Source organism: Ambystoma mexicanum, chromosome 7p (genome assembly GCF_040938575.1).
Source record: "Ambystoma mexicanum isolate Mex_15411 chromosome 7p, UKY_AmexF1_1, whole genome shotgun sequence".
Lineage (NCBI taxonomy): Eukaryota > Metazoa > Chordata > Amphibia > Caudata > Ambystomatidae > Ambystoma > Ambystoma mexicanum.
Genome location: NC_090939.1, coordinates 178,771,586 through 178,797,662, shown reverse-complemented (window position 1 = coordinate 178,797,662; position 26,077 = coordinate 178,771,586). Strand labels below are relative to the sequence as shown.

General features: G+C 47.9%; 1 protein-coding gene across 1 annotated transcript in view; it reads left to right on the top strand.

The window, feature by feature from the left end:
* The window catches only part of UMODL1 (uromodulin like 1), a 482,641-nt gene that overhangs the window by 331,597 nt on the left and 124,967 nt on the right, over positions 1-26,077 (top strand). The window contains exon 10 of the mRNA XM_069636212.1: positions 21,013-21,446. Coding sequence (XP_069492313.1) covers positions 21,013-21,446 — 434 coding nt within the window. The remainder of the gene's footprint in view (positions 1-21,012; positions 21,447-26,077) is intronic.

Sequence of the window (26,077 nt, the reverse complement as noted above, 5' to 3'; positions counted from 1 at the left end):
CTGACTTTGAGAACATTCAGATATGTAATTGCTCATTTTACTATAGCAGGTAAGAAAAATATAACCAGTAAGATAGCTCAGTGGGTTAAGCACTCGCTGCTGTAATGTGTGTGTGATCTGCAAATTGCAGGTTTGAATCACGGCAAGGCTAACTCAGCCTTTCAACATTCTGAGGTTGATAAATGAATACCAACACAGGTTGGGTGACATTGTATGTATATTTGTTCTGTATAAAACGCTTCAGCGTAAGTGCTATATAATAACACATCGTTATCATTTGGCCTTGTACGTCTGCATGCAGTCACAGTAATTTGGTAAAAGGGCCTATACACACTGATATTACAGATACATATGGTGATCCATTCTTGTATGAAATGTTTATCACATTACAGTGCTATCGTAACCATATTTTTCATAGTTTACTTAGGAGCAATGGTTTGTGATGCCACTTCCTGTTTTGTCAAGGGGTGAAAGATCATATTCCATCACTTCCCTTGATGTCACTTCGGGGTGGGGACACATGACATCACTCCTTGTGATGTCATCAGAGGTCAAGGGTCGTGTGATACGCTACCCCTGGCATTTTGGTGAAATTACTTCCCTGCTGAAAGGGAATCAGTGACACCTCATGTCTGCAAATTGAGCTCTAATTACAATCAGTTGGTGCAATCCAAGAAAAGGCTGAAGCAATACAGAACTGGGAGTTCCTTCCGACAGCAGTGCCATAGCACAGTCAGTTTTCATTGTGGTGCATGGTTCTATAGCTTATTATTTAGGCAGACGAATTAAAGGAACAAAGAAGTAAATGCATGATAATGTACATGTCAGTCGAAATGGAGGTAGACTCAGTAAGTGTAGGGGAAGTTATCCAGGTGAGTAAAGGTGGGATACCATCTGCCTCCAACATCTTTGGGCAGTGTTGACATTGTGTCTATTTTTAAAGAAGGAGAAAAGGGTGAACCAGTAAAGGATCAATGGGCCTCATTCCGAGTATGGCGGTAAGGGATAGCGGCCACCGGTAACGAGACCGGTGGCGGTGATCCCTTACCGCCATACTCCGAGTTCCCTTTGCGCCCTCGCCCTTAACGCCTGCTTTGAGCAGGTGTTAAAGTCGAGGACGCAAAGGGGCCTCCAAGCCAATAACGGTGACCGTCACTGTTATTTGCATCTTCCCCATTCCCATTGAGCCCTATGGGGGCTCATTTGGGAATGGGGAAGAGCCTTGGTGAATGGGGAATAACCGCCCCGCCAACCTTGGAATGGGGCGGTAATTCCGCCATCCACCAAGGCGCTGCCGGTCCGGGTACGGCGTCAACCAAGGCGTTAATAGCACCATTGGTTAGCGCCGTACTCGGAATGAGGCCCAATGTGTTTTAATTGAATATTAACGGGTAGATTTTATTTATCTTTTTACCACATTTTTCACTGTGCCTCCACCTCCCTACTCACATCTCCACCCCACACCAACCAACATTGCCTGAACCTTGCCTTTTTGCTTAGGGTGATCAGATTTCCAAGATGAAAAACAGTGATGACCAACAACATACAAGAAGTACTACCCCTCTCAGCCAAGCCATCCCTACCCCTCCCCACAACACGCCCCCACAACCTCCATCCAACACTATTTCCAGTCTGTGATATATCATGTAAATTGTGCAGTTTTGACTGTGAATCTTAACATGTTAAGTAAAATCGATCTGTTGCTCTGATTGATATTACATGGCTTGCTGTTTGCTTATTTCCAAGCCAGTCTCTGTGGCACAATCAGTTAGTGATGTGGCTCTTACCTGAAAGGTTGGGAGTTCGAGCCCATACTACAATGCCAACAACGTAGCTCCAGCCAGTTGCGGGTTGAGCAAAGCACAAACCCACAGTAAATTATCGATTTATATCTTCAATAGATTGTTCGGAAAAGTTATAATATTCTCAGTCATTCATAAGTAGGTTTTAGAAAGGGGTGAAAGCAGTGGACTAAGCTTTCCTCCTTTTTTAATTAATTCACAAGTATGTGCTTTTTTAAAAAAAAAGGAACTGGGATATTTATTGTTTAAAATCTGCTTTTGATTGTTTATGGCGCTCCCTATTATGGAAATCGAGAGAAATACAATCATTGCCGGGACATTCCGACCTATGTGGACCCGGTAAGTCCCAATTTCGAAAACCATTCCCCATTCCCATTTGAGCCCCCATAGGGCTCAATGGGAATGGGGAAGGAGCTAATAACAGGCCCGCAAATTGCGGGACCGTTATTAGCTCCATGGTCCCTTAACGGGTCCCGCTAAGGCCGGCTGGTAAAACCAGCCGGCCCTGGTGGGACCCGCTAAGGGACCTTGTAATAGGGAAGTAGGGGGTTAACGGCACCGCCATCCTTACTGTTGCCGTTAACCCCCTACAGCCAGGGTCGGAATGACCCCCTAAATCTTTTCCCTAGTAATGTAGGTGTACGACAGAGTGCTGTCCTGTTGCCATGCTTTTCTTCAGTTTTTATAAATGGCATGGCTGCTACCATGTTTGCCCTCTCTATAATGTCCAAATATTAAGCAGGCTAAGGTGGCTGATATTGAGGTTTTTTAAACGATTGGGTGGGCAAGCTACCTCTGACTCCATTGAAGTCTACAAATCACTGATATAATCATCCTTTCTCTATGGTGCAGAGATTTGGGAACATGCTAATGTGAGTCGAATGAGTTTAGGGGAGAACACATTTTCAATAAGCGTTTAAGTCTACCAAATAACATGACAAATGCTCCATTACTATTGGAAGTTGGCGATGTCGGCACTAATCATGAGGCTCAGATGTTGGTCATGTCGCCCCATTTGGCCCAGAAAGAATCCCTTTTGAGTGTGGCACAGGTGGCTCTTCATGGCCTTGCATTGATCTTGTTAAAGCTGTATTAAAGAAATGTGGGTCACCTGCTGGATAATTCTGGAGGGTGAAGTGGGCACCGCCTGAGCGTCACTCACTTGGTATAATGCCTTGTTTCCTGCTATACCTGGTGCATGCCAACACGCCTGAATTACACTATTCAGGAAATTAATGTGAGTAAGACCTAGGGGAGCACCTCCAGCATCGGCGACACCCTGGTAGGAAAGACTACAGCACAGTTGTATGAAAACAGCCAATAGTATGTCTTGTATCTTTTTCATAAAAAGCTATGTTCTTTATTCATAGTCTCCTTCATGGGTGCTTGAGTGGCAGAATACATATAACTGTGCTGTCGTTTTCACTACCACAGTGTCTCAAATGCTGGAGAGGTGCTCCCTCAGTTCTTATTCACCTGTAGGATAACCCATCTAGTAGTGTAAAAGGATGACTTCATGAGGTGAAGAGTAATTACTGTGGTTGGGTTATTTGTGATATATATTTGCGAAGTTCAATGGAGGTCCGCTAATGATATGATATGATAAGTCATTTATAACGTGCCTGCACACATGTTTAATGGAGGGCTATATTGTAAATAAGGCTTGCCTGGCTTGGAGCCTTATTTACATCACATTGAGCCATTTTTTTCCACATCTCTTTATTTAAGTGCCCTCATTGGCATACCTTCTTTGACCAGCCACAGTCCTCAGGTAAATGTGCCTAGTGCCTGAGACTTACAGAGGGTGAAATGACATTTTCTCATTTTCTGTCCCTCTCTTTCTAGACACAGGACATGTTGGTTGAACCCTATAATGGACATCAGTGGTGTTAGGACACTAAAGGGGGAAAGGCATTCTGTAAATCTACAAGATTCGTACATGTACTTTTTGCTGTCACAAATTACATATGATGTGCTTGGGCAGTTAAAAAAGGGTGTTTGATTCGGCTCGAGCCATTTGAGACCCCATGCAGAGGGCTCGCTAGTGGAATCGAGCTGAGTTGGTCAATGTCCAAATCGACTTGTATACAGCTAGACTCGACCCAATAAGTCACTATGGTATGAATTGGGTTAAAGCTTTTGAACAATAAACATATATTGATTTGAATCTGCTTAATCTTTTTTGAACCATAGAAAATTATGGATGCAAATCTTGTCGAGTCGACTTGCCAAGTCAGAGAAAGTGAGAGCAGTAAAAATGCTATCATGAACAATGTCCTCAAATAAAGAGACGTGACAAAAAATAAATGCCAGCTTGCTGACTGGGCACTGGCTCAAAGAGGCTGATTACGGGTTTGGAGGTGCGGTAAACAAATGTTGGTAATTCTGGTATCTCTACTTTTTTTGTCAGCAATAGAATTACTGCCACTTTACCTGCACCTCCAAATTCCAGGTTTGCTGTTAAGGTGGAGGAGATACCTGTGGTCGAGTGATGGAGGTGAATCCTCAACTTTAATGTCCAAACGTGGAGGAAGTACTGCAGGCAATGTATCCACTGCAGCATTGTCTTCAAAGTCCCCATGGTTGACAATGGACTCTGACAATGGGACTAACACTGTGGTTACCATATCGTAATCTGTCAGTAATTCTACTAGACCAAGTGGCGATAACAGTAAAAGTGCATTTTTGCCCGAAATATCTGCAAACTGGTAATAAGCCCCAATGAACCAGTCCAAAATTTCTCTTTTCTTTCTATTCAAATAATCTAAACCAAATAAACCGTTTTTCTTAAAAGAAACAGATCTAACTATAAATATAAAGTGCAGTTTGGAATCTAGATGGGGATTTTGAGAAAGGTTGGCACTCAACGCCAAGAGGGAATCTTATTAAAATGTCGCCTCTCCGTCTGCACCCCTGCAGTCACTGCGACTTTGGGGGTGCACAAAATACTGACTCCCTTTACTGCGCCCAAGCAGAGCGGGTGTTCCGGGGGTGTCCCTACCCTCTCGTGGGTGCAGTAACAGGAGTCAGAGGTTGCAGGGGACAAGAAAGTAATAAAAAAGAAAGCACCCTGCGGCGTTAGTGGGAGGAAATGACGCTGCAGGGATATCGGGGTGTAGGCGGCGCTCACAGAAGTGTGCCGCCATAAAGGTAAGTGGGGTGGGGTTGTGGGGGTGCCAGGAAGGGGGATGCGGGCAAAGTGATCCATCTGATCACTGCGCCGCGCCATAATTGTCGACAACATTTTCGTTGGCGCAGTTACGGGCAGCGCAGTGATCACAGATTCCGCCAAGAGATCTGTTACTCTGTTCTTGTTGTAACAGTATGGCTCCAGGTGGGAAATTATGGCTATGTTGCATCATTTACTAAGACAGCAGTATCCCAGGAGTCAGTCTTATTATACAGTTTTTATTTTAGCCTAGTCAAACCATCAAATACTCATATCTATACGGTTGGCTCGAATTCTGATTAGAGCATTTCAAACCCTTTTCAGCTTCAAAATGTTCAAGTCGTAGGAGCTGAATCAAAGCTAGATTGTTTAAATAGGGTCAAATCTAAGTTGAGACGGTTTGCCTATCCCTAGTTAAAACATCTATGTATGGGGACATAATGCAAATGCAGTACACATGTATCTATCAAATTGTTGTATGATCCTTCAACATGGGCATATACTATTTCTGTTTTAACACACAACAGTTTGGTCAATGGAGTTCAAGATATGGCTTATAGATTTATATTGATTATTATTCTTACCTGCATTCATGTGGAGAGCAAAGTTGCATTTTTTATTTAATCTGATTAAGGTTCAGATCAGTCTGAGTTAATTTACAATATGGCAGTTTAGATGTTGTCATAAACTTGTAGGTCAATTTATATCAACTATATAGAATATCATTCTTGTCATTTTATGTACTATATCACTTTAAAGATGAACTACATATTTGATTTTAATGTCGTTTTATAGATTGTAATTAATGTGTGCCTTGTTAGACTGTCTTTTATTTCATGTAATTTCCAAAATACTTTTAAAAATAACACTTGTTTTATTGTGTTACAGTCTACTCAAAGTTTTCACACATTTAATGCATAGAGAAAACAGAAGAAAAAAAGAAACTAAAGAAAGAAAAACAGTAAAACATAAAGAAAGTACAAGAAAGTACAAGATTTCATTAAGCAATCTGTTAAAGAAAGGAAAACAGTAAAAGATAAAGAAAGTACAAGATTTCATTAAGCAATCTGTTAAAGAAAGAAAAACAATAAAAGATAAAGAAAGTAAAAGATTTCATTAAGCAATCTGTTAAAGAAAGAAAAACAGTAAAAGATAGTGAAAGTACAAGATTTCATTAAGCAATCTGTTAAAGAAAGAAAAACAGTAAAAGATAAAGAAAGTACAAGATTTCATTAAGCAATCTGTTAAAGAAATTAAAACAGTAAAAGATAAAGAAAGTACAAGATTTCATTAAGCAATCTGTTAAAATGTTATACTACATCTCAAAAGTGCATTATCATTCCATAACTCGTTTCTCTCAATCAACACATAACAGTATGTGATTGTTAAAATTAGATGCAACAATGATCAATACGACTAATTCCACTTGGAAATCTTTGCCAAAATCTCAGACGCATAGATAAAAGACCTTTCATATTATACAGTTTTAACAATTGATAATTCACTGATAGACCATAAACCACAACATGTTTGATAATCAGTTTCCCCTTCGAGACATAACAGCAATATCCTTACATGCCAGCAAATATTTGTTTGATGTACTTTAAAGCTGCAATAGATATTGAAGTTTGTTTCTCACACAGGGTATGTTTCCAACAGTTAACAGTTTAGATACTACATTATGTACAAACCAGGCAAAGTAAGATTCTCTTAAGGATTTCAAATTGGGGGTTCCATTAAAAGATGCTCCCAAGTCCCTATTTTATTAAGCTCTAGGCAAAATCTACACTTCTTTTAAGACATTTCCAGTTTGAGTCTTGCACCCAATGCTTCTAGTGCTGGTAACAGGTTAACAGGGTAATTCATGGAAATTCGCACAAAAGTGGCGCTCGCGCACAGTGTTCCCGTGCGATAGACTGCGCCAGCCGCGTGCGATAAAATCCATTTCAGCGCACAGCGTATTCATGGATTTTAGCCTCCAAAAGCAGCCGTGGTGCAGAGTGGCGCAGCGACCCTGCAGCAGCGCCAGTTACGCCCCCAAGAACGCCCTTGCGCAAGGAAAAGGCATCAAAATCCCCAATCCAGCCCAAAGGTCTGCGACAACCCAAAACCAGTTTACCGGACTGCCAAACAGCAAACGCGAAGCGGGGAACGTGTATTACGGGTTTCGCGGTAACTTCCACACGCAAAAGGGTCTGTGCGACCGGGAACGTGTATAACTGGGGTTCGCGTGAAGTTACACATGCGATTGGCCTGGGTACGTGTATTTCAGGGGTGCGCGGGAAGTGTTACACGCGATTGGGCTGCGTACGTGTATTTCAGGGGTGCGCGGGAAGTTTTACACGCGATCGGGCCTGGGAGAGCGGTGTACGTGTATTCCAGGGGTGCGCGGGAAGTTCTGCACGCGATTGGCCTGTGTACGTGTATTCCAGGGGTGCGCGGGAAGTCTTACATGCGATCGGGCCTGGGCGAGTGGTGTACGTGTATTCCAGGGGTGCGCGGGAAGTTCTTCACGCGATTGGCCTGGGTACGTGTATTTCAGGGGTGCGCGTGTGTTTTCACACGCGACTGGCCAGGGTATGTGTATTTCAGGGGTGCGTGGGTGTTTTCACACGCAATTGGCATGGGTACGTGTATTTCAGGGGTGCGCGAGAAGTTTTACACGCGATTGGCCTCGGTACGTGTATTTCAGGGGTGCGTGAGAAGTTTCACACGCGATCGGGCCTGGGGGAGCGTGTGCGTGTATTCCATGGGTGCGCGGGAAGTTCTACACGCGATTGGCCTGGCTACGTGTATTCCAGGGGTGCGCGGGAAGTCTTACACGCGATCGGGCCTGGGGGAGCGGTGTACGTGTATTCCAGGGGTGCGTGGGAAGTTCTACATGCGATTGGCCTGGGTACGTGTATTTCAGGGGTGCGCGTGTGTTTTCACACGGGACTGGCCTGGGTACGTGTATTTCAGGGGTGCGCGGGTGTTTTCATCCGCGATTGGCCTGGGTACGTGTATTTCAGGGGTGCGCGAGAAGTTTGACACGCGATCAGGCCTTGGGGAGCGTGTGCGTGTATTTCAGGGGTGCGCGAGAAGTTTTACACGCGAATGGCCTGGGTGCGTGTATTTCAGGGGTGCGCGAGAAGTTTTACACGCGATTGGCCTGGGTACGTGTATTTCAGGGGTGCGCGAGAAGTTTCACACGCGATCGGGCCTGGGGGAGCGTGTGCGTGTATTCCAGGGGTGCGCGGGAAGTTCTACACGCGATTGGCCTGGGTACGTGTATTCCAGTGGTGCGCGGGAAGTCTTACACGCGATCGGGCCTGGGGGAGCGTGTGCGTGTATTCCAGGGGTGCGCGGGAAGTTCTACACGCGATTGGCCTGGGCACGTGTATTTCAGGGGTGCGCGAGAAGTTTTACACGCGATTGGCCTGGGTACGTGTATTTCAGGGGTGCGCAAGAAGTTTCACACACGATCGGGCCTGGGGGAGCGTGTGCGTGTATTTCAGGGGTGCGCAAGAAGTTTTACACACGAATGGCCTGGGTGCGTGTATTTCAGGGGTGCGCGAGAGGTTTTACACGCGATTGGCCTGTGTACGTGTATTTCAGGGGTGCGCGAGAAGTTTCACATGCGATCGGGCCTGGGGGAGCGTGTGCGTGTATTTCAGGGGTGCGCAAGAAGTTTTACACGCGATTGGGCTGGGAGCGTGTATTTCAGGGGTGCGCAAGAAGTTTCACACGCGATTGGGCTGGGTACGTGTATTTCAGGGGTGCACGAGAAGTTTCACACGCGATTGGGCTGGGTACGTGTATTTCATAGGTGCACGGGAAGTTTTACACGGGATCGGGCTGGGTACGTGTATTTCAGGGGTGCGCGGGAAGTATTACACGCGATCGGTCTGGGTACGTGTATTTTAGTGGTGCGCGGGAAGTATTACACGCTCGCCTACAACACGTATTCATGGAATCGAACGTGGCCAATCCGGAAACACGTACGCCAGCAGGAAGCAGGCGTACGTCGACCCGCACAGCATAAAAGTGCGCACAAACAACAAACAAGCTCAGACGCCAGGGTGAATATACCGTTCCTAGCAGCAGTGGCCGTGGGATACCGCAGGAGGAGGAGGAGGATAGTCAGGGCCAGAATTTTTACACCCAGAACAAGCCTTTTTGGGATGCCTGATGACCATGTGTATGGGAGGTACAGGTTTCCACCTCACATAATACTCGACCTGGTCAGTGAGTGGGAGGATGACCTCACATCAACCACCCTGTGCTCCCAAGCACTCAGCCCCCTGGAGAAGGCCCTTAATGTACTGCACTTCTTGGCCACTGGATCATTTCAGCGGACAAGTGCCATAGTGGGGGGGGTGTCTCAGGCCACGCAGTCACGCTGCCTACACCAGGTCTTGGCCATCATCACTGCACGCCCATCAGTCCGCAGGCACATATACCTGCCCAGAACACCTGCAGAAAGGCAGGCTGTCGCCCAGGATTTCTACGGGGTGGCACAATTCCCCAAAGTGCTAGGTGCCATTGATTGCACCCATGTGGCTCTACGTCCCCCCAGGGCAACTGAGCACATCTATAGAAACCGCAAGCACTGGCATTCCATCAACGTCCAGGTAGTATGTGATGCCAAGGGAATCATCACCTCAGTATACGCCAACTATCCTGGCTCCACCCACGACAGTTTCATTTACAGAATGTCTACACTAAACCGGGACATAGAAGCTGGGCGGCATGGCGATACATGCTCGGTGAGTATAAATGCCACTGCGCATATATGCATGTCAGATACTGGGTAATGTCACAACCCCACTAATGATACCCATCACCACCTCCCCAGGGGACAGTGCCTACCCTCTCAGCACCCACATGATGGCGCCAATTCGGAACCCCACCACGCCACCCCAGGTAAGATACAACACAGCCCACATTGCAACCCGGGGCATCGTGGAGCGCACATTCGGAATGCTCAAGTCACGCTTTCGCTCCCTTGACCGTTCTGGCGGGCAGCTGTTATACGCTCCCCCAGTAGTGTGCAGGATCATAGTGGCAGCATGTGTCCTGCACAACGTTGCAACACGCCGGGGCCTGGCCGTGGACATGGTGGTGCCCCCACATCCCCAACCACATGCATGCCCGCTGCTCATGGGAGGGGAAAGGGCACGGGGTGTGGCATCCCGTACGCAGCTGATGGCTAATTACTTCACATAAAATCACACCCCTGTGGAGTGCACACAGCCGTGGCACATACCAGCTGACAATCAATGACGAATCAATCTGACAATGATGATGCCTCAATGGACAGTCAACTGTCACAACCATACCAGCCTGAGATTGTACATCTGGAAGTGTTCCATTGTGTGCTTCCCTACCTACACAAACACCACCAATGCTGCGTCATCAAAAGACACACTTCTATGCTGCTAAAATCATTACCCCCGTGCAAGATACAACATGACAACCGTGCCATGTCACCCAACCCCTCCCCAGCACCGCCACCCAACACACCATGGCATGACATGCCATGTGAGAGCAAACAAAGTCATCCCCCAAACATGACACAAGTGTCACAAAGTACAGTGTCCCGAATGGAAACTGGCCACACACAATATGCCCACATAAATGTAGAAATAACAACACGCATGACCAAATACTTACCACAATACAATCCACATAGCATAAACATGACAGTACTAAGGTAAAGGATACGTAGTCTTACAACATGAGAATGCCAGCACATCCACTACCTCCAACTGTACAGTGTTGTTGCCACGCACATCTGGAAGTCCACTGCTCACAACATGAACTCCATCTCAAAAGTGGGCGGCCTTGTGAAGACATGAGGAATGAACCTGCAAATTAGGAGGGAGACATGGATGCACAAGCAACATCAATACACCATGCAGTGCACAATACAACAACAATATGCACTAGGAATGTATACACAGCATTGACTACAGACTGCCCACACATGGCGTGGGAGTCCAACGTCACTGTGTAAGTCACTGTCACTTGGGCACACCCTTTGCAAGCCCATGGAAACGGGAAGCAGGAGGGGTGTGTGTCTCACGAACCCAAGCATCTAACCCAAACTCAGGACAAGCCTGCATGTGCCCAGCCGGAATACAGTGGATGCCCACGGGAGCCACACAAGGCAACACACTGCAACAAAAATTCAAAAATCAAAAATGACCATGTGTGGGCCGGGGGGGCAGGGGAGGCCACCCAGGAGGTCCGAGGACACCTGTGTGGATGTTGCGAAAAAAAATGCCTCCATGGGCTCATGGCCTGCACGGTTACGACATCGTGGGAGATCCATTGCTGGATTCGCTCTCCTCAACCTCTGCTGCTGCTGCCACAGGAGGTGGTGGTGCTATGGGAGGCAGCCCACGCAAAGCCCTAGTTTGGTCCTCCATGGCAGCAAGCATGCGGGTGTGGAAGGTCTCGTTCTGGAGGTATATGGTGCGGAGATCCCCATGCACCACCCGACGTGATGCCCGGTCCTCCGCCCGAGTTACCTGCATTTCTGCTGAGAACATACGGGTGACGCGCTCCAGCAGCTGTTCTGTCCTCGTGACAGTGGAAGCCTCAAGGTCCACAAGAGTCTGCCTGAGGTGCCGGACTTCTCCCCTCAGGGCTTCCCTTTGGCCCTGGGCCTCTAAAGAAATGGATTCCCTCAGTTTGTCCAGGGCCGCCCGTCTGTCCCTGTTGGACGCCAACATGTCCTCCCTGAGTGATTGGCAAATGGAGTCTGTTGCCTGCTGTAGTTGCTCCATCTGCCTTTCTGGGGGGACAATGGAAGATGATGCTGCCTGTTGGTTTGCCATACCGTATATGGATTGCTCCCATGCGGTATTGCCTGGTGGCTGACGGCCACCGCGTTGGCGGGCACCACACCTGTCTGAGGCAAGGCAAACTGCGCCTTGCTGTGTCGGCACTGCCTGAGGCTGCAGGACTGCATTCCCCCTCTGATCTGCTGGCCCAGGAACGGATCAGATGTTGCAGAGTGTGGCCCTGCATCCGTAACCACCAAAGGCGCACCTACCAACACTGACATCCCCATAGTGGGCTATACCCCTGGTGCAGGTGGGTCGGACAGAACAGTATCCCTTCCATGAACACATACCTGCAAATCCACATAGGTCTCATCCAAATCAAAACCTGAAAAGAGGTCTGGGGAGGTGCAGCCAGAGACACCCCTGGACACTATGGCCTGCAGCAAGAGAGGGTTCTCCCCCACCACCAAACCACGTCCCCCACTGGTGCCCGGTCGTGCTTGAGATCCCTCCTGGGTCTGCATCAAGTGCGTCATCCTCTGGAAAAACATGAAAGACAAAAAATGGAAACAGGCATTAGCACCATGGCACACAATTAGGCCAGACAAGCTACAGAACCAGTACTTGATTGACAAAGGTCCCACATGACTATAACCCTCCCATGAATGCACTGTCACTGAGTTGGAAGGGGAGGAAAATGTCACACTGATGACACCAAGATGGAAGAGCAACACATTAGCTGCATGCTGGCTAGCAGTGCCATCACACATTGGCCTGTGAGTGGCATGTCCAATCCACATACATGACACATGCCATCACACAGATGGCATGTACCATAGGCATGCCATATATGTGACAATAGGGCAGAGAAATGCGTAGTAAAAGTGGGGGAATCCAAACAATCAGCCTGAATGAACACAGCAAAATACGGAACAATGTTGTTGCAGGATGCCACTTCAAGGGCAACTGGCGTGATGTAGTGCAAAATGTCTACTGTGGGCAGAAGGGATACTGTAATACCCAAATCCGGGGCCGCAGAATGTATTGGATGAAGCACATGGGTGACCCAAAACACTCAGGCACACACACCCTCACCTGGCACTCAGCCAGAACCCCTCCCACAAACAACATACACATGGATCACACACACATGCATGTGCACTCACCGGACAATGCCTCGTAATATGGCAGTTCTCCCACACCTTGGATCTGCTCCTCTGTGACGTAGGTCCCAGCAACATGCTCATGTAGAGTGAGTTCAATGTCCTCTTGTGGACACCCACCTCCAGTCACCAGAGTAGCGGCATGACTTGAGGCCAGCTTTTTCTTTGCTCTGCGCTTAAGGTCGTTCCAGCGCTTGTAGCACTCACCAGCTGTGCGCCTCACAAACCCAAGGGCACTTATGCTGCCTGCAATGGACTGCCAGTGTGCCTGACGTCGAGCAGGTGTGATCTTACACCCTGAAGTGATCAACATTTCGCCGTCATGTGCGGACACATACTGCACAAGTGCATCCAGTTCGGCATCATTGAAGCTAGGCGTCCTTGGCGTGCCGGACTGTGTAGCCGTGTCTGGGGCATCAGCCTGTACTGGACGAGCACTCTTCCTCTTTCTTTTTGAAGGTGGTGGGGATCCTGAGTGGCCTACGCCGCTCTGGCCACTAGGGGCAAGAGCACTGGTGGACTGTGTAGTAGTAGTGTGCGATGGCACACTGACCATATGACTTTCGGCAGGCATTAGCTGAAGTGTGATGTTGGCAGGGGGAACCTCAGTCTGATGGACGGGGACCAACACTGTCCTGGCTGGGAGAGTCAGGGCTGGGGTGGACGGAGCTGCAGCTGCCCCTGCAGCCTCCCCAGCCCGCCTTCTCGGGGCAGCAGATGACATGGCTGCCCCTGATCCACGTGACCTGGTGACACTGACTTGCATCGCCACCCGTGGCCTAGACTTGGCAACCTGGAAGTCAGCCTGGGAGTCACCCTGTGCCAGGTCAGATGCCACAATGGGCCGGTCCGACAAGGGCTGAGCAGAGATGGTGTCAGCCACGTCCCCTACCACGCCCACCACGCCCACCTCTTGAGGCTCGGCCACCTTTGCCACCCTTACCGCTTGCTCGCCTCCCAGTCATGGCACTGATGTTGTTGTGCGTATGGGAGTTGCAGTAAACTATTGTCCTGGGCAATTGGGTGTCAAAGGGGTAGGGTACTAGATGGAATTCGTACCCTAGTGCTCTAGCAAGGCTGTATGGAACCCCTGGGGAAAGATGACGGGTCACGCAACGCACAGGCACCCCAAAAACAGAGAATGACGTGCACGCAACCCCTCATAGACCACGTGTGTGGAAAAATGAACCCGCATTACGCTGTGGCACCCAGAAACACAATAATGAACGTACGCGTGTCACACGCAGCCTACAATTACCTCTGAAGGGGTACGTGACACACGGGGCAAGCACAGTTGGTAAATACGTGCGCGACTCACCGTCTGCCTGGTAAAAGAGCGTGAAAAATACGCGCGTGTGCGCTTTGGCAACACCCCCGCCAAAAGAAGAATTGTACGCTGTCTGAGGAGACAGGACAAAAGAAGAAGTGAACGCTGTTTGAGGAAACAGGTCTAAGAGAAAATCAGAAAAAACTGACAGAGGTAATAGGGAGTACGAACTAGAAACGCTGTGAAGTAAATCGCGTGTGAACCGACAAGAAGTACAGTATTCACCCACTCGCTCTCCACGAAAAGCACGTACAAGGAAATGACGTCCTACACGTACCTTTTAAACCGGACCAAACGTCCAATGTCACTTCCCGTATACGCACTAAGGCCCTATCCTCCAATTACACGAGATGACACTGGGACGTGCAGTTCTCGGACGTGTAACATGCACCCGGGTTCAGGGAAACGCCCGCGCGTGTCACGTCACAGACGCGCCTCCAATGAAATCGCGTGCCACGACCAATCGCGCGTGTAAAACTTTGCGTGCACCCCTGGAATACACGTACCCAGGCCAATCGCATGTAAAACTTCTCGCACACCCCTGAAATACACGTACCCGCTCCCCCAGGCCCGATCGCGTGTGGAAACACCCGCGCACCCCTGAAATACACGTACCAAGGCCAATCGCATGTAAAACTTCTCGCGCACCCTTGAAATACACGTACCCGCTCCCCCAGGCCCGATCGCGTGTGGAAACACCCGCGCACCCATGAAATACACGTACCCAGGCCAATCGCGTGTAAAACTTCTCACGCACCCCTGAAATACACGTACCCGCTCCCCCAGGCCCGATCGCGTGTGGAAACACCCGCGCACCCCTGAAATACACGTACCCAGGCCAATCGCGTGTAAAACTTCTCGCGCACCCCTGAAATACACGTACCCAGGCCAATCGCGTGTAAAACTTCTCGCACACCCCTGAAATACATGTACGCGCTCCCCCAGGCCCGATCGCGTGTGGAAACACCCGCGCACCCCTGAAATACACGTACCCAGGCCAATCGCATGTAAAACTTCTTGCGCAGCCCTGAAATACACGTACCCGCTCCCCCAGGCCTGATCGCGTGTGTAAACACCCACGCACCCCTGAAATACACGTACCCAGGCCAATCGCGTGTAAAACTTCTCGTGCACCCCTGAAATACACGTACCCGCTCCCCCAGGCCCGATCGCGTGTGAAAACACCCATGCACCCCTGAAATACACATACCCAGGCCAATCGCGTGTAAAACTTCTCGCGCACCCCTGAAATACACGTACCCGCTCCCCCAGGCCCGATCGCGTGTGGAAACACCCGCGCACCCCTGAAATACACGTACCCAGGCCAATCGCGTGTAAAACTTCTCGCGCACCCCTGAAATACACGTACCCGCTCCCCCAGGCCCGATCGCGTGTGAAAACACCCGCGCACCCCTGAAATACACGTACCCAGGCCAATCGCGTGTAAAACTTCTCGCACACCCCTGAAATACATGTACGCGCTCCCCCAGGCCCGATCGCGCGTGGAAACACCCGCGCACCCCTGAAATACACGTACCCAGGCCAATCGCATGTAAAACTTCTTGCGCAGCCCTGAAATACACGTACCCGCTCCCCCAGGCCTGATCGCGTGTGTAAACACCCACGCACCCCTGAAATACACGTACCCAGGCCAATCGCGTGTAAAACTTCTCGTGCACCCCTGAAATACACGTACCCGCTCCCCCAGGCCCGATCACGTGTGAAAACACCCGCGCACCCCTGAAATACACGTACCCAGGCCAATCGCATGTAAAACTTCTCACGCACCGATGAAATACTCATACCCGCTCCCCCAGGCCCGATCGCGTGTGGAAACACCTGCGCACCCCTGAAATACATGTACACAGGCCAATCGCGTGTAAAACTTCTCGTGCACCCCTGAAATACACGTACCCGCTCCCCCAGGCCCGATCGCGTGTGAAAACACCCATGCACCCCTGAAATACACATACCCAGGCCAATCACGTGTAAAACTTCTCGCGCACCCCTGAAATACACGTACCCGCTCCCCCAGGCCCGATCGCGTGTGGAAACACCCGCGCACCCCTGAAATACACGTACCCAGGCCAATCGCGTGTAAAACTTCTCGCGCACCCCTGAAATACACGTACCCGCTCCCCCAGGCCCGATCGCATGTGAAAACACCCACGCACCCCTGAAATACACGTACCCAGGCCAATCGCGTGTAAAACTTCTTGCGCACCCCTGAAATACACGTACGAGCTCCCCCAGGCCCGATCGCGTGTTGAAACACCCGCGCACCCCTGAAATACACATACCCAGGCCAATCGCGTGTAAAACTTCTCGCGCAGCCCTGAAATACACGTTCCCGCTCCCCCAGGCCCGATCGCGTGTGGAAACACCCGCGCACCCCTGAAATACACGTACACAGGCCAATCGCGTGTAGAACTTCTCGCGCACCCCTGAAATGCATGTACCCGCTCCCCCAGGTCCAATCGCGTGTAATACTTCCCGCGCACACCAGGAATACATGCACATGCTATTTTTGACACAGGTGGTGTCCGTGTTTGTCGCGTACCCCTTTGCACGTCATTTGTCCTAGAGGGCCACAGTATGGGACATTCATCATAGCTGTATATACGTGCTTTTTGTTAGCGCACATTTTGGCACACATTTTTTTCCTGCGCAGGGACGCTACCACCTGCTTTCGTGTGGCGGACGTTTATGGCCCTGTGCGCGTCTTTGCCCGTGCGCTGGTTTGCCCTATTCGATTCCATGAATACGTGTTGTAGGCGAGCGTGTGGGCGTTCCGCGCACTTGCCTCCTGTACTTCCCCCGTGACGCCCACATTTTCACGAGTTGTTCCCCAGTCTGCGTGTAACGCCCCGTGTTCCGCCTACTTTTGATATGTGCGCTGCGATATGTGCGATTTTGCTGTGGCCTTAGCGCACGCCGTTCGATGACCTGTGCGCCGGCGTGCGCCGCGCACTTTTTCAGCGCACATCCCACATTTTACTCGCGCACGGACTTCCATGAATCGATGTGCGCTGGTTTCCCTGTGATTTTCGCACTTGCACTGCGATTTTCGCTCTTTCACTGCGAATCGCACGTTTTCGCACGCTTGCGCCGAAATTTTCGGCGCACATTCATTCCATGAATCGGTCTTGTTTATATAAAATAAGGATCACCATCTTTTGCTCGGAAATGTCACTAGATAATTTGAGAGTTGGTTCTGTAGTTTTCCTTCAAGGAAAGAGTAATAATATGTACCTGCTTATTCAGGTTCTGGTAGTAATCCAATCATGTGTCCATAGCTTCTTTTTTTTACCACATTCGACTTCATCACCAGAACCTGGTGTTTATTTCACCTACTAATCCATCACAATGGGTGAGCCAGTGATTAAGGACTGGACAGGGCCGTACAGTTGCTAACTTTCACAGATGCATAAAGAGCTCATTTACGGAAGGTCTCATAAATTTAGCGTACGGTGATGGTGTCTTCCAGTTTACTATCACCTGCATAGATATCTAGCTCAGCCCAGACCGAATATCAGCAATTGAGATCCCGTTTGGCAGATTCAAACATTAGTGCCACAATTTCCCTTCAACCTTTTGCCAAGCCAGAGCCACTCCTTGTTCCACTCCACATAGCAGTGTCAGAATTACATTTGGCCCGTAAAACTTTAAGATTGGCTTCATAGAATATCAACAATGTTTCTGGTTAGTTTTTTATTTTTGGCCACTGGGGCCACAGTTATTGAGGATAGATCATTCAGATCAGAGGAACTATTGGGCCCACTGCATGTCTGCGTATAGGGGGGATGGGCATTCATACAGACCCACTGGCTCGGTGAGTGCAGCCATGACGGGCATTGCAGCCCTTGCTTCTCTCGGGTCTGCTACTTGGGCCCCTGGCCGGTACTTGCTGTAGTAGCCCGCCGAATGCGTAATTAATGCTTAACTGTTACAGTGAGTACTGTGAAAAATTAAATGAACACTAAACCAGGGTGCATTATGTACATAGTGATTGAAGCATAGACCTATTTTATCATAGATATATTTGTCAAAAGTAAAAATCTGTGGCCATTCTTATGTTTCCAAAATGCATAATTCATGCAAAGCATCCGAGAACTCTCATTCCCCTTTTCTCATAGTGGTACATTTGGAGTGTTCCAGAATGTACATCTTGGAATGATAACCTTCATTCAGAAAATAATGCATATGTTTCGTTTAGATTTTCATCATGTGCTTTGCTCATGATCGTGAAACTTTCTCATTATCACTGCAATAAACATTGGTTGTGTGATCATTAGAAATGAACATTATATAATTTCTTTTATTAGTAGATTCTTTTGCCGAAAAAAACATCATATGTCCTCTTAACCTGCCCCTGCTTCTTGGAATGGTGCATGCTCAAATGACACTCAAGGATCGGTCCCTCCTGTGAGCACCATGACAATACCCATGTTTTTATGCTGGCCAATGATAGCTAGTGCTTCTGACCCCATGCATTTATTACACTATGCACACACAAAAAAGAAAAAATAACAAACACAGTTGCAGAACCTTCAGCCTGGCCCTCGTGTCCCTTACGAGGTCTGTCCGAACTCCAGCACCCCCCACCCACCCGAGAGTCTATCCACATCCTTCCCACCTCCCTCCATACGGACAATGAACCTCTGGTAGGGTGACCAGATTTTTACAAAAAGAAACTCGGACGGGCAACTGAAATAGAAGTAGGACTAAGGTAAATACACATACAACTCTAGTCCTACTTCTATGTCGCTGGCCTGTTGCAGGGGCGCAGAGGGGGTGTGCTAACATGCACACTCCTCACATTGGAGGAGAGCGCCGGGGAGGGGCAGGGCGAGGAAATGGGGGCGTGAAAAGCATTTCACGCCCCCATTCGCGCAAAAAGATTTGCGCTGGGACACGATTTTGGGATTTCGAAATCGGGTCCTGGCAAAAAAAAGGGACCATGAACAAAACCCCGGACGGGGTTTATAAAAGAAAAAAACTCCCGGGACCCCCAGACGTCCGGTGATTTCCCAGCACTGTCCCGGGAAAACCCGGACGTCTGGTCACCCTAGCCTCTGGTTAAATGTGACATTTCTGCATCACACGTGTGATGACAATGTATGTCTACAAATGCTATGCTGGTCCTCATTTTAGGGATTCCTCTGTCGTTAATGCTCCCATCCCATTTTCACCATGAAAAAACACAGCACCCATCCCAACCTCAAGATAACTCTGTAATGTTATGGTAGCATTGCGGTAAACAATCGTTGGGGTTGCTGCTGCAAATGTATGCCTGACGATGCTACTCTCAATCAAAGTTGATCGATGTAGAGACATATATGGAGACAGAGAGAGAGGGGTATGTTTTGATACACTAGGTTTCTGGACTGGAGGTGAACTTCCAGCAAAGACTAGTAGGTGGTGGCATTGTGGAATATGGAGAGAGAGAGACAGAGAGAGAAATATGCAGGGTACAGTTACTGTATATACATTAACTTTTGTTTGATCCAAAGGTTGAAGACACCTTTCTAAATATATGAATAATGATCAGAAACAGTGTTTAAACAATCTTGTTCATGTCAATGTAAGAAATATACATATCTTGTTATCACAATTTTACCTCTGACATTTTGGGTTTCAGTGTTTCCCGACATAGTTTTTTAACCCACTGTTTATTATGAATTCGGATTCAATACCTAATCCGCTCACAGCAAACTGCTTTTATGCTAAATGTAAATCTTTCCTTGCTGAAGTGCAGGAATTTCCTACAGGAATTAAGATGCGTCCTTAGTGCAAGGAAAGTGTTAATATTGTTTCATTTGCTAAGCAGAGTTTTGTGCTTTGGTAACTAGAATAAAACAACCAACTCATTTACTAGAAGTGTCCAATCACCCCACATACTAAAGTGACTAATGATAACTACACTATGTGCCTGATGCCGAGTTTGCAGGTCCGGAAATAAGGGTGCCGGTAAGCTCATCATCACCCTTGTTTACGGACTGGCAAACTACGACTTTGCCTGCCGGAGCCGCTGTAGCTGACAGGTCTGACCCTGCCAGACACAGTAGTCATGGTAGGCAAAGCCAACCACGGAAGCACCGGCAACGTTGGCAACAGTGCCGGTGCTTCCATGTCCCCACTCACATAGAGTCCTATGGGAGTCTACGGGAATGGGGATTAACAAAATTACTGGCTCCAGTAGCACTGGCAGGGTTACCGCCAGAACCATAATGATGCCTTATGTCTTGGTTAGAGATTAGCGGGGCAGGACTAGCATTTGTGGTTTCAACCACAGAATAGCAAATTATTTATCCTGCAATATAAAGTGACAGCTGATAAACCAGATGATGCTGGTCACAGTAGTCACGTTTTTTACTGGAGGGTAGGAAGGATACAGAGATTGAAGAAAAAATAAGAGTCCTAAGACTTTTTGCTACTGACTAACTGTGAATAGTCTTCATGGTACGACGTTCATTCATAGAAAGAGGTTTTTATGGCGCTTTTTGCCAAAATATAATTTTTTGAAAAAACAAATTAAATAATATAGGGGTTTGTGGGTAAGGGTACATAACGTTGGGGGGGGGGTCGGGAATAGTGTAAAATTGATTGGAGAGGGAGGATTGGGGGAAGCTCCCCGAAAAGAAAATCAATCAATTTCGATGAGATTTTTTAGGAAAAAACATTTCGGCAAAAAAATACTGTTGAGGAATGAAAATAGAACCGTCTTCATTAAATGTGATAAGTATAACTAATGTTTATGTGCTCCTTCTACCATCAGGCATAACATCGACTGCTACAAAAAGTGAATCCAACACTACATCTCTTCCTATGATGGATTATCCAATAAAATCACCGTCCACAACTACGCCCTTTGATTCTACTACCACTACAAGGCACACGCCCACAGATAGCTTGGTTCCATCCTTAGTAAAGTCCACGACAACTACAACTGCACCAGTTACTAGTACTATGAAAGAAACGACGACCATAGCAAGCAGGATGGAGCGCATCCCTCTCAAGGGGAATTCTCGTGTTGAGTGCAACAGTGCAAACATCGTACTCACAATCAACAAGACGTTTCTGAACAGTGCGCTCATCCAGGAGTCGTCCCTTACTTTCGGACAACCCAGCTGCAATATGAGCATCACTAGCAACAGCCTTCAGGTTAGACTCGACGTGGTGTGGACGGAGAACTGCACAAAGGCACTATCAGTAAGTCAATTCCCTATACCTTTTACTCAAAGTTATGCCTTGTCATCAAATGATTTACTTTGATAATGAAAGTTAACATTCATTTGTATAGAATTGTCTCATTCCGAGTTTGGCGACAGAACCTCTGGTAATGCCGTCAAGCTCTATCGCTGTTCCCACATGCGGAAACGATGCAGTAGCAGTGAGAGTCTTCATTATGTAGAGGGATGTGGGCCCAGTAATCATTCCCCTTTTATGAGCCTCATTGGATTCCATTGGTGACATGCAGTCTTACTACATGCGGTAAATAGGAGCAGCCATATTAGAGGGGTTATGAAAGAGGTTATTTGGGTGCAATTTGTGGGTTTTTAAAATAGGTTTTTTATTTATTCATTATAATTTTCTTTATATGTATTATATGAATCAGTAGACCTAGCATCCTAGAGGGCAGGTGGAGATCCTGAGAGCCATCAGGATCCATGGATCCTTGCCTATAAACTCTGATGAAGCAATGGATCCTGACGATTCTCAGGATTTGAAGTGCCATGCTGGATGCTTCTTCTGCCCTTGCTCTCTTCCTCTGATGCACCTGCTCTCCCCCGTTCCGACCTTATCTGCACGTGCCTTGCTTGACCTCCACTGGAACCTCTAGGGCACCATCATGTTCCCCAAAGGCAATGCGCTCTTCCTCACACCCTTCTGTATGCCCCTCATCCTTGTGGCATGGACAGCAAAAAGGGACTCCATCGAGCATCCTTGCATGGTAGACATATTTAAGTGCCCTTCTGTTCCCTTTTTTAATCTCTTTTCGGCTGCATTCTCTTCCACTAGCACTCAGCCCCTCGCTTCACTGGGGCCTACAAGTCATGATTCCAGGTTCGTAAGATCTCGTATTGCCTGCAGATGCGGGCAGTAACAATGTTATTATCTATTTATTTTTGGTTTTCAATGTCTTCTGCCATATTTTTTAAAAAACTTTATTAACGTACTTGGCATCGCACATTACAGAGTGATATCACATGACATAGAAAATGCAAGGAGTCCTAGCAATATGAAAACAAATTGAGGCGAACATCAGTGGAGGAGTAATTCACTACAAGCCGCAGACTGAGGCAGTTTCAAATGGCACAGTTATAAAGCGAGATGTAGCCTGGGCTCAGGCCACCAGCGAGTCAATGGTGGTGCCTTGTGATGGTGGTACACGCAGAAGATATGCATTGAAAGAGACCCATATGTCTTTTGGGTGAGATGTGGTGTCCTGCATATCATTAGCCAAGGTAACGGATCGCAGTCAGTGATCTTTCGTCAGAGCCCGTGTGCTCGTTCACCACAGCAGAATTGTATCGTTTGGCAAGTAAGAGACATAAACTGACTAATTTCTGCATGTGACTATACTGGGTTCAAAAACATGGAATGGACATTGCATGGGAGAGGCGACCGCACACTTGCCAGCCATCCCATATCATATGAAAATATTTAGCATCATCAATGCTGCACTAAGGGTAATTACCCGTCCTCATCTGTGAGAACAGTTTTTGTCTAGCCGATGTATAATGGTACTGATGCAGCAATTTCTATTGTATAAGTCTGAATCTTCAGTCATATGGTACATTACGTGTCTGTGTGCACATATCTGTCAGGCGATCATCCGTTATGTCTAGTTGCATGGTGTTCACCCATTTGGAGTGGGTGTTAGTTAACGGTACTGTCATACGATCTTGGATGATATAAAGATGAGACCAGGCCACGGCTCCCACTTGCAGTCAAAATATAACCTAGAACTGTGTCGTTTTCAGGTTCTACCTGGATCCCGCTCCATAGTAGCTTGTATCCTCTACGCAAGCCTAGATATTGTAGCCATTTCGAAGATTTATGTTACAAAAGCATAGGTATATCACTAGCGTTTATTATATTCCCATCGGAATACATATTCCCCAGCGAACTGAATATGCATAGCACCCAGCTGCATCGAGAAAACATGCCCACCTGAAGCAAGGAGGGTATACAGTTCCAAAGTGGGAAGTCCTTATGATATGGGGTGGACACGCCCATCGCCCTCCATCGCATACGCCAGCCCAGTACAGTCACACTAGAGATGTCAAACACACAGTTATCCGCAAACCGGGTGGGAAAGACCAGTGATTTAAGGCCTCTGGCGCCAGCGGTGTATTTCTCCAGTGTGACATGTGGGGGGAGGCGTGCCCTTCATGAACCAATAAGATGCAAATTGCGCCTGCGCTACAATCCAGTACAAGTGGAAACCAAGGGCTGCAAACCCCCCCTCTCATGAGATTGAGTTAGCATGGCCGATTGCAGTGGCACTGCTCGCGAGTGACATACAAGCTTGCAGATTTCTGCCTCCAAGCCCTTGGAAAATGACATTCCAGGCCATAGCTGAACGTTTTGGAAGAGGTAGAGAGGTTTCAGGAGCACCACCATTTTAAGTAGTGCTATCTTAACGCCCATAGTCACAGGTAACTGTGCCCAGACCTTCAGCTTAGCCGCAAGGTATGCCCTGTCCTCGCTGTAGTTACAATCGAATAGCGCAGTGCTCTGTCTGGCGACTACAATCGCTAAGAAGCAAATAGCAGATGGGGCCCATTCAAAGCCGTGTAGGTTGTTAGGTTTAACAGTGGCTTCCGTTAGAGGGAAAACCTCTGACTTATTAAAATTCACGCGGAGTCCCGACAGTTACCGAAAATTAAGAATGTCTCCCATAATTGGTGCTAAATAAATATGGGGGTCCCTGATATATAATATCGCCTCATCGGCATAAAGGGAAATCATTTCAGGCATCCCAGTCATCCTGATTCCCCTGTGTCTATGTTTCTGTCTTATGAGGTCTGCCAGAGGTTTGATGGCTATGCCGGATAACAGAGGTGACAGGGGGCAGCCCGGCTGGGTTCCCTTAGCTATCATAAACGCTGGTGACAGTTTACCATTAGTGCTGACCCTGGCAGCCGGCGATGTGTAAACGAGCTGCACATATGAAAGAACACCCGGACCAAACCAACACTTTATGAAGACTATATACATAAATTGCCACGAGAATGAGTCAAAGGCTTTTTGTATATCCAGTGCAGCGGCCACTGCCTGAGCCCCGGGATCTATCTGCACCAGTATGTTAAAGAGACGCTGCAGGTTCAGTGTAGTGGAGCGCACAGGAATAAAGCCTGATTGATCTGAGTGAATTATGTTGGGCATAAATGGCGTTAGGCAGGTGGCCACAATCTTTGCAAATATTTTAACATCTGTATTAATTAATGAGAGGGGTCTGTAAGAGCTGGACTGCCCAGCCGGTTTATTAGGCTTTAACAAAAACATAATCAAAGCTTCTCTCACGGTATCAGGGAGCACCCGTGACTCAAGGGCCTCTAGCCACACTTTTGTAGATATGGTGTGAGGAGCCGTTTAACAGTGTTTGTAAAATTCAGCAGTGAGGCCGTCTTCCCTGTCGGGAGATCGTCAGTTGCACAGGGAATTTCTTCTAGGCAGATCGGTAAGTCCAAGTGGGCACTAGCTTCATGTGGCAACTGTGTCATTGGCAGGCCCGCAAGAAATCTACTGATGTCCTCTTTAGTGCGAGTATCTTTGTTAGTATATAGATCAGAGTAAAATGTTGTTAATACTCTATTGACCTCAACATGTGTGTGTACTAGATCACCTGTCACATCTCTGATTAGCGTAATTAAGCCACTGCCATCCTCCTGCCGCACTGTGCGGGCCAGATATCTGCCAGGCCTTTTGCCTTCTCCATTGCACTTTGCTGCCCTCGGGGTGTCTAGAAATTTTAGTTCTCCTTCGGCACTTTCCCTAAATGCGTCCACCACATCCTTTATCTATGCAAATGTGGCCATAGGGGGAGTGGCTGAATGTCTCGGTTCCAAGTCATGAAGACCCTCCTCACATCTTTTAATATCTTATCTAATCATCTAGAGAACACTGATTTTAATAGCCATGGCAATCCCCCGAATGTAATCCTTGAAGGACTCCCAGAGTATGTGAGATGATGCCACCAAGCCTTCGTTTATTTCGAAGTAAGGTTTCACATGCTCCTTTATAGTGGCTGCAAAGGCCACATCCAATAACTCCTGTGACTTAAACCGCCAGCTGTTGCAGGGCATAGGGTGTCTGCCTAGTGTCAGAGTAATACGAACCGGAGAGTGGTCTGAGTACATCCTGGGAAGCATACAGACTTCAGAGACCCCACTGAGCAGCACATCTGCAATTAACCACATGTCGATGCGGAATAAGAGGAGTATGCTTGGTCATGCACATTCATTGCCCTCCAAGCATCATCTAGGCTCAAGACGTCCATCCCTTCACATATTGGCCCTGCTGCCTTCGTGAGGGACCTATGACTGTGGGTGGATCTGTCTAAGTGAACATCCAGAATGGTATTAAAGTCGCCACCCCACAACACGGTTATCAGAGGATAAAGAGGTAGCCTATCAGTGATTTCGGTGTAAAACTGGGGATCATCTATGTTGGGACCATATACATTCAGGAGTAGCACCTCTCTGCCACCCATGGACCCATAGACCAGAACTTTACAGCCTAAAGGATCAATCAAAACATTTGACATGGCAGAGATCTATGTATTAGTATTATTACACCTCTAGCTTCCATGGAATACGTAGCATAGAACCTTT